The sequence below is a fragment of the Marmota marmota genome, unplaced genomic scaffold (assembly GCF_001458135.2).
Source record: "Marmota marmota marmota unplaced genomic scaffold, marMar, whole genome shotgun sequence".
NCBI lineage: Eukaryota > Metazoa > Chordata > Mammalia > Rodentia > Sciuridae > Marmota > Marmota marmota.
The window spans coordinates 1011891-1021562 of NW_025999930.1; the positions used below are offsets into that span (position 1 = coordinate 1011891).

The 9672-nt window shown below is 51.2% G+C and overlaps 1 protein-coding gene across 1 annotated transcript in view; it reads right to left on the reverse strand.

Moving 5' to 3' along the window:
- The window catches only part of Card19 (caspase recruitment domain family member 19), a 19125-nt gene extending 10466 nt beyond the window's left edge, over positions 1 to 8659 (reverse strand). The window contains exon 1 of the mRNA XM_048800528.1: positions 8585 to 8659. Coding sequence (XP_048656485.1) covers positions 8585 to 8659 — 75 coding nt within the window. The remainder of the gene's footprint in view (positions 1 to 8584) is intronic.
- Positions 8660 to 9672: the final 1013 nt, after the last annotated feature.

A 9672-nucleotide genomic window follows, 5' to 3' on the forward strand; every position in this document is an offset into this window, starting at 1 on the left:
CGCCCGAATGCGACGGCGACGTCGCCGCCAGCTCTAAACCCGCCCTTCGACTTGCCCCGCCTCCTCGCGGGCGGGGCTACGACGCCGCGAGGAACTCCTAGCCCCGCCCCTTCCAGATGGGCCACGCCCAGGAAGCGCCGGCTGCGCACCGCCTGGCTTCCAAGCCACGCCCCTCATCCGAGACCCGCCCTCGCGGTCCTGGGCTTCGGCGCCGCCGGGACCACTGAGCCCCACCCCTCGCCGAAGCCCGCCCCCGAGGGCGCCGCCCGGAGTCCCGCTCCCCTAGCGTCATTTCTGACGCCGCGAGGAGCCCCGAATCTCGGGCCCCCGTTGGCCCCGCCCCTCGGCCAAGTCCCGCCCCCAACAAGCCTCTCCCAAAGCCCAAGAGCCCCTCCCAGGCCGCGAGCCTCCGAGTCTTTGGCCACGCCCCGACGGCCCCGCCTGCTTGCCGGGTTGAGATCCTGGAGGCCTGGGTGCTGCCAGTCTCCTGCCTTTCAGCTCCGCCCCGGACTACCGCACTCACCTTTGACTTGAGGAAACTGAGACTTAGAGAAGACAAGATTTACCCACGGTCAAGCAGGAGGTCAGTCCAGGGGCAAAAGTCCAGTGGGCATCCAGTAGCCCCCAGAGGTCAACCAAAGTAAGTAGGGCTTGAACAGTGACATTCCTCCAGTCCAGGGGAGACTTGGGACTCAACAGTGTGGCCTGGGTGTGGTGTTTTCCCATTGGGGCACCCATCTTTAAAAGAAAACACTGGCCTGGCATTGTGGCCCTAACTAGGTGTCGCGATGGCAATAGGTGTGACTTACGCAATCGAGGGGGAGAAATAAAGAATGTCCACGCACTTTTGCCTTTGTCAAGTCACTCAATACAATTTCACTCTACAGGTTCTTAAGCAAGAAAATTACAATCCTTAATGCTAGGCACTGCAATAGACATAATCAATTCACAGCAAACAATTGTAGATTAATTCTAAGCACTGCAAACACACCTAATCATGACAGGCATTCCCTCTGCATGCTAAGTTCAAGTGTCAAATCAAAAATCTCATGCCTTAGGCTTTAAGTCCAGAAGATGCACACTCACTCAGACCGTGGTAATCAGGTCAGGAACCAAGGCAGGCTTCTCCTGGGCTGGTTGAAGAAAGGGTCATTGTAGGGAAAAGTCACCATTTTCACCAGGGTCAAGATGTGGCTGTAGAGTTGGAGAGCAGTGGATCAGGCAAAGGATGAGAAGAGTTGAGATGTCGGTCCAGGTCCTCATTAGGCTCTCTGGCATGAAGGCATCAGTGTCAGCTGGCTGAATGTCTGTTCATTTGCTCCTTCATTTATACTAAATTTTGGGACTTTTGACCACCCTTTCAATCCCTATCAGCTGCCACCAGATCTCTCAGCAATGTCATTTACCCTGGGGTTAAAGTATCTGATCTGGTGGTTCCCACCCTGATTTTCTTGAGTTTCCCCTTTATGGGGTGAGGACAACATGCCAGAGACTTCACTCTGAGGTTGAGATGAAGTGACTTGTTTGTGCCTGAGGGCCACACTGGAGGGCTCCATTAGGGGTGCCTGGTGAGACTGCAGGTTTCAGACTGGAGTTTTGAATTGGAGTTGTCTGCTCAGGCCTAAGGACATACTTACACTAAGGAAGTCAGTTAACCTGCCTGAGCCTTAATTTCCCCACCTATAAAATGGGTGGCTTTGGACAAATCTCTTACCTTCCTGCCCACTACCCCCTCAGTCATAGGCCTGGCCTTTCCAGTTCTGATGCCCACCACAGGAAGCCCTAACCCCATATGATGCAAATGGGCCCTTTCCCAGCTATGAAATGGACACCTGTTATGTAGGGAGGTGGTGACCAGGGCCTTAGAGCCATCAACAATGGACAAGTATTTGGTTTTACTTGTCTTCTCTTCCTGTGCCAGCTGTGCCGAATGAGCACACTAATTTGATGTGTTGGAAGCTGACCAGGAATGGGGGCCCAAGCTCAGAGTTCACTTCTGGGACAGCACAATGGTCTCTCCGGTCCGTGTGACCTGCATCACTGTGCCTCAGTTCTCCTCTGTGCTTCAGTCTCTCTTTCCAAAGGGGGCTTATAGGGTAACCCTGAGATTGGGTTGCAGTTATCACCAGGAACCCCAAATTTTGGGGCAGAGTTGTGGTGGTTACTGTACACACTCCTCCCCAAAAACTGGTGAAGAGCCCTGTTCAGCTTCCCCACAAGGCAGAGCAGTTTCAGGGCAGGTAGGAGGCTGTCCTCAGTGCCAGTCTGGGGCAAGTAGAGGAACAGTATGTGCAGACCCTGCCGCAGGGCAGGTGTGTGCCCTGGCCTGTGCCTACTCCTGGGAAAACCTGGGATACCTTCTCCTGCACAGACCCCAGATCCCTGTTGCCACAGTTGAATGCGGCCATATGTATCACACTGTGTTGTGGCACCTAGCACTGACCCCTCTGCATTCATTTTACTCCTGAGAAGTAATGTCAAAGTCATAAGTGCCAGGACTGGGTAGGGACAATGGGAGCTCCAGGTACTGCCCACTTTCAGGGAATCCTGGCACCTTCTAGGAAGGCCAACATCCCACCTTCACATGGACAATGAAACTAAGGCTTAGAGCAGTCCCTTGTCCTAGGTCTAGCAGCCAGGAGGGGTCTTCCAAGTGCAGGCTGCTACTCTTCAGCAATCCAGACTTTGTATAGGATTTGGCCTAAGGACCCCACCCCAACTCATAGGGACTACACACCTTGTATCACTCAGGATGTGACCTCCAAGCCTGCGGGGACATAAGGCCTCAGCTGGAGGAGGGAAGCTTCAGACGTGCAAGGGGACTACTAGCCCTGATGCCTACCCCAGAGGCTGCAAGTGGGTACAGGTGTCCCAAAGTCCAAGGGTGGGCCCTGGGCACTCTCCCCAACTCTCCAGGCTGGGGGTGGAAGTGGGAATAATGCTGGCATCCTCCCTTCTGTCTGGCTTCTACTGGCTGCAGCTAAGTGGACCCCGTGGAAAGTGAGCTCCTGCAGATTGATAGGGTTGGGGTCCTAGACCCTCACCGGCTTCTCAGGCACTATGAGTCTCACAGGGTGGGAGGACCCAGATCACCCTGTGCAGAATTCTGTGCCATTTAATGTTGCCCTTCACCTCCTGGAGAGCAACTGAAAACCCTGTCCTTGGATATTATCAGAAAAATCATTCAGGACTATTGCAATAGGGGAAAAGAGACTCGGTATAGACGGGGCTCAATCTGGTCACCATAGCATAGCCTCCCAGCTACTCAGGAGGCTGAGGCATGAATATTGAAAGTTAGAGGCCACCCTCAGAAACTTAAGGAGACTGTTTCAAAATAAAAATATAAAATCAAAAATACCAAGAACTCAGTGGTAGAGTGCTCCTGGGATCAATCCCCAGTAATGTGTGCACAAGTGCATGTACACACGCATATGTGCGTGCACACACACAGTACACAACTGGACTCAACTGAATATAGTAAGGACAATTGGGGATTTATAGTCAAGGGGCAGTGGCAGGGCTGGGGCTGGACAGTGGGTGAAAAATTACTAAAGACACCAAGAGTAGGGGGGCATTCTGGCTAAACGAACTGCATGTCCCCTCCAAACCCAAGTTGAAAGTTAATCTTCATTGTGAGATATTTGGAGGTGGGACCAAGTGTGATCAGTTAAGATTAGGGCTCTGCCCTCTGAATGGGTGAATCCATCATGGCTCAGTGGAATAATAGATTATTGAGGGAGTGGCTTTGTTATAAAAACAAGCCCGCTCTGTATGACCATGTTATGCCTTCCACCATGCCATGACCTAGCAAGAGCACCTTCATCAGATGCCAGCACCATGCTCCACAACTAAATAGAACTGTATTCTTGGAATACTAGTCTATGGTATTCAGTTAGAGCAACAGAAAATGGGCCAATTGACCTAACAGGATTCTTGCTGAAGGCAGGCCAGGGCAATCAGACATCACCCGGGCATGGCAGTGGGGGATGAGCCCGATCAGTTATCAAGGGGGTTCGGATATGGAGGATGCTGGGCTCTTGCTAAACTGACTCCACAGCTTTCTTTGCTCAACCTGGATTTAACAAGGAAGTGTACACGTGGTCCTAGGGGAAGGTGAAGGAGTCCAACTAAAGTTTGGTCAGGTAAAGAATTGTCAGGGTCACAAATTCCCTGTCCCTAACACCCTGGCCCAGTTTGTCACCTTGACATGTTTTTTTCTCTGATCAGAAAGTAAACACAGTTTTGAAGTTGCACAGGGAAACTTGGCCCTCTGTGGTCGCTTTGCGCTGGGCAGGTGGAGCACTTCCCTGATTTTCACTGGCCAGCCCCCTCCTTACTGCAGGCTCTGCTCACCTGACCCTTTCAACAGAACACCTCCCTCCCCAGTGCATCCCACATCCAGCCCACTCCCACCTCTGTGACCACCCATTTCTTCCCTGGAAGGCGGCAGCTACTTCCCCACTGGTTCCCTGCCTTGCCTTGTCCCCACAGCCAGTCCGTACATAGGAGCCACAGGGGCTGTGACCCCGAGTTGGATCGTGTCCCCTGGGCTCACAGTCTTCCTATTCTTCCAGCAGCCACCTCTGCTATTTACAGACCTTTGCATGTGTTGTGCCCTCCACCAAAACGTCCTTCCTATTGCCCCATCTGAAATCCTCCCTCCCTTGGGCTCTGCTCCAGTGTCGTCTTCTGTGTCCCCAAGTCTCCATTCTTCAGAGTGTTATCACTGCCTGATAAATGGCTTCCCTACTGGCTGTCATGCTACAGAATCCACTCCACATGGCTAGTATGCAGGAGGTGTTTAATGAGTGCACATGAATAACATGTTGACAACTCAGAAGGACAGCCAGGTGTGTTGGAACAGGCCTTTAGTCCCAACTACTCAGGAGGGCGAGGACAGACACTATAAGACAGGGTGATGGGGCCAGAGTGGCCTTCTTGAGAGGCTGAGGCTGAAGATAGGGTGTTCCCAGGCCAGGGCAGGGGTCATGGCCCCCATGGGCTGCTGGAGGCCTGCTTGGCTAGAGCCAACCACAACCATGCACAAAGGCAACGTGCGTGGTGAGGAAAAGCAAGAACATGCTCCTCCCACACCACACATCACCAGGGGGCACCATTCATCCATTCATTTATTTATTAAATCATTCAACAAGCGTCTCCTAAACATGTGCCCAACCCAGAGTTAGATCCCAGGGAGGCAGAGGAAGTCCTGCTCCACAGAGCCCCTGTGACCAGAGGACACAAGTAATCATGCTAATAAGCGCTATGAAGGACAGTTAGAGAAGCAAATGGTGGCTGGTGGGGCCACCTGACTCCAGACAGCCCTAGTGGTGACATCATTGTATAGTGTCCTCCTACAGTGACCCAGGCTGATCTGTGTGACCAGTGAAGTGGGGGCAGAGATCTTGGTGTGTAATTTCTAAGGCTGGGTCTCAGAGGTGTTGAGGCGTCAGCCTTGTGCCTTTGGATAGCTTGTTCTGAGGGAAGCAGCAGCCATGTTATTAGGATGCTCAGCCAGCCCTGTGGAGGCCCCCCACCCCAACTTCCATGAGTGATTCAATCCTCTTGGAAGTGGATCCTCCCTCCCAGTGAAGCCCTCAGATAGGACCATCCTTGGCTGACATCTGCCCATATATCACAAGAGACCCTGAGCCCGAATTTCTGATACAGATAATAATATATATTATAATATATAACATGTACTTATAATATATATAATATATATATTGCAATAACCAAAAGGCGGAAACTGTTCAGATGTCCATCAGTGGATGAAAGGATAAATAATATGTGGTCCATTCATACAGCTGGAATGTTATTCAGCCTTAAAAAAGAAGGACAGGGCTGGGGTTGTTGCTCTGTAGTAGAGCCTTGCCTGGCATCTGTGAGGCCCTGGGTTTGATCCCCAGCACCACATATAAACAAACACATAAAAAGTCCATTGACAACTAAAAAAAATTATTAAAAAAAAAAAAAAAAAGGAAGGACAGCCAGGTGTGTTGGAACAGGCCTGTAGTCCCAACTACTCAGGAGGCTGAGGCAGGAGGATCACTTGAACTCATGAGTTCGAGGCCAGCCTGGGCAATATAGTAAGACCTCCATCTCAAAAAGAAAAAAACATTTAACAGGGACAGTGTTTCAGTCTGAGAAGATAAAAAGGTCTACAGCTAGATGGGGGTGATATAACAGTATGAATGTATTTGATGTCACTGAACTGTATGTTTAAAAATGGTTAAAATGGCACATTTTATGTTATGTATATTTTTCTACAATAAAAACAACAATGATAAAACAGAGGTGTGGAAATGAGCTCTGGGGGGCTTGACTGGAGGCAAAGAGACTAGGAGGCCACTTTAATGGTCCGGGCTTGGGATGGTGGCAAGTGTGGAGTGAGTTAGGAGGAATCTTGATAAGCCAGAGGACTTGCTGAAGGATTGACTGAGGCCTGAGAGAAGGGGAAGAGCCCTGGGTGCTGGCCTGGAGGAAGGGAGGGAGAAAGACTCCAAGGTCCTCGGGCCATGCCGAGACTAGTGATTGCTCTACCAAGAGAGCGTTGTCAGGGACCCCACCTGAAGGAACTGGCACACCCACTTCCTGTCTCTTGGGATGCTTCCTCTTGAAACTCAGCTGCCGTGCTGCAGGAAAGCTCAGGTCACATGATGTTTCCACCGAGAGCCTCAGTTAAGGTCCCACTAGACATACTAGAAGACACTTCTGGAAGATTCCACCCCCGGCCACTGCCCAAATGCAGTGGCATGTGAGAAACAAGCAGAAGCAAGAACCACCTCACTGAGCCCAGAAAATATGCAGAAAGAACCAGGACAGGGGGTGGGGGGGTGGAGACAGCATGGGGGGGGGCACTGCTGTTGTTTTAAGCCACCACATTTGAGGATGATTCGCTACATGGCAATAGAAAAAGGAAGCAGACAGGTAACCAACTTTCCCCCCAATGTCTCTCTATTGGGGAAATATTCTGCAGAGTAGTGATGTCTCCTTTGTGCCCATTCCATTAATGCAGCCACTTGATGATCTGAATGACATCATTCTGGGGGGACTCGTACGTTTCTTTGATAATTCGGCTTTGCATTCTCTGAAGTCATTGTTCTCACCAACTCTAAATTTAAGACAGCTGAATCAGGCCTCAATGGACTTGAATCAGCATGATGTTGCTCATGGCCATCTGGTACCCCTGGAGAGTGACCTCCTGGTACCTTGCTCACCTGAGAGTGACCTTCTGGTACCTTAGTGGCTTGGTGAGGTCAGTCTGGTTGAGGTGACATGAGCAAAACCCATGAATGTGACTTCTTTTCAGGCCAGAGCATTTTGTGGCTGTTGCAAGCCCCTTCAACATCCCCCTCCTCTGTCACTGATTGTGGACACTTGCATTGGAATGGGGCATGCTTCACGAGCCAGGGGCTCTGGTGACACCACTGAGCAGAGTCCCTGCCCATCAGCTGGACATGTACTGTGAGCAGGAAATAAACTTAGTGGTTTGAGACCCTGAGATTCGGGAAATTATTTGTTTCAGCCACATAAACCTCCCAGATGTTGACAGATATCATAAAAATTACTGATTTCTTGAACCAAGGTTATGGTTTAGATATGAGGAGTCCCCCCAAAGCTCATGTGTGATAAAATGTGAGAAAGTTTACAGGTGAAATGATTGTTATGGGAGTTTTAACCTAATCAGTACATTAATCCCCTAATATTGACTGGGTGGTCACTGTAGGCAGGTAGCGTGTGGCTGGAGGAGGTGGGGTGTTGGGGGTGTGCCTTTGGGTTCTATATTTTGTTCTTGGTGAGCAGAGCTCTCTGCTTTCTTGCGCCTTTCCCCAGCTGCTTTCCTGTCTAACATTCCCACCATGATGTTCTGCTTTGCCTCAGGCCCAAAGGAATGGAGCAGGCCCTGTCTGCACTGAGATCGCTGAAACCCCAGATGAGCTTTCCCTCCTTACAACTGTTCTTGTCGGGTCTTTTGATCACAACAGCAAAACAGCTGACTAAACAATAAGTGGAGAAGAGCGAGGTGGCCTCCAGGCAGAAGTGGTGCTCAGGCCCTGCAGGAAGCAAGATAGGCGTGTCCAGGAAACCACAGGCAACATGGTGGTAAGCGGTCCCTCTGGTCCCGGGAGTTGGACATCTAGGGGTTTTACTTGGGGGGTGGCAATTGGGGGCTAGCTCCCCCTTTGCTTATTCCCAGAGGAGGAGCCCCATAGCTTCAACTACCCTGAGGTAGACCTCAGCCTGGCTCCTGCTCCAGGCTGAGGTCTACCCAGCTGCACTCCCAGGTCGTGCTGCAGGCTTTGGGGGTGGTGGAGGTGCAGTGTGCTGCACTTCCTGAGGCTGGAGCGCCACAGCTCCCCTGGACAGCAGCTCTGCCCTGCTAGGCCCCTTGTTGCTCCCCACCCCTCTTGCCTTCCACCTTCTGCAGCCCCTCCGTGGCCATCTGGATACTCATTGGTTGGTGACTCTCAGCTACTAGGAGCTGCAGTGGCTAGGGTCAGCCACCTGGGCACACCTTCAGGGCAGGCCTCTCACCCCTGACTGCCCCATGTGGCCTCTGCCAGCTTGGTTCTCCCCTTACCCTGATGGGGTATGAAGAGGGCTTGGTGGGGCTGGGACTTGGCATGAGGAGATCCTGGAGCCTGTTGTCACCCATGCCAAACCCTGGCCAGGGCTCTGAAGACCCAGAAGGAACTTGGTGGTTTCTGACCCCTGCATCCAGATCCACAGCAGCCTGGCCACCTGGGCACTGCCCAAAGTCCTATGCCTGAGCTTTCCCCTTCTGTGTCCTGCTCTATAGCCCAAGCAGGATATGCAAGCTCAATCCCTGGCTATCAGCCGGAAATAGGACATCCAGGTATCTCTCAGCTGGGAACTTACCACATCTAGGGTGTTCATCAGATGCATCAAGTATTTGGTTATCAGTGACATGAAAACTTGACAAATACTTTGTAGGCAAGGAGCAGCAAGAGTTACAGACCGCTGCTCAGGCTCCTTCCAGACCTCAGGCTCCTCTTCTGGTTCTTCCTCATGACCCCAGTGTGGCTGCTGGGCCTCCAGGTAGGAAGCAGGGGAAAGTCAACTTTTTTCAATGGCCAGAAACAGGTCACACTCCAAATTGTGGAAGGCTGCATATATTTTTAATTGACCTAAGACAAATATGGGGTTCAGAGGTGAAGAGAGGATGGGACCTAGAGCTATGAGATGATCTCCATCTTTTTTTTTTTTTTTTTTGGATACTTGGGATTGAACCCAGTGGTGCTTAACCACTGAGCCATATCCCCAGTCCCTTTACATTTTGAGACTCTGTTAAGTTACTTGGGGCCTCACTAAGTTGCTGAGGCTGGCTTTGAACTTTCAATCCTCCTGCCTCAGCCTCCCAAATCACTGGGATTACAGGTATGCACCTTCATGCCCAGCTCCCAAGTTCATCTTAAACTAAAACAAGAGTGCAGCATCTTCTAATGCCAGGAGTGCCCTGGTTGGATGCACACAAAATACAGCTGGGCTGCCCAAGTTGTTCTGAGACCCAGGCTGGAGGGGTAAGAGCTGGGGCCCTCTTCTATAAAATTGTCTTGGTAAGTAATTGACTTAAAGGTTTGTGATGGCTCTAATTCCCACCCCACCCCCCCCAGTGCTAGGAATCAAACCCAAGGTTTATCAGCTGCC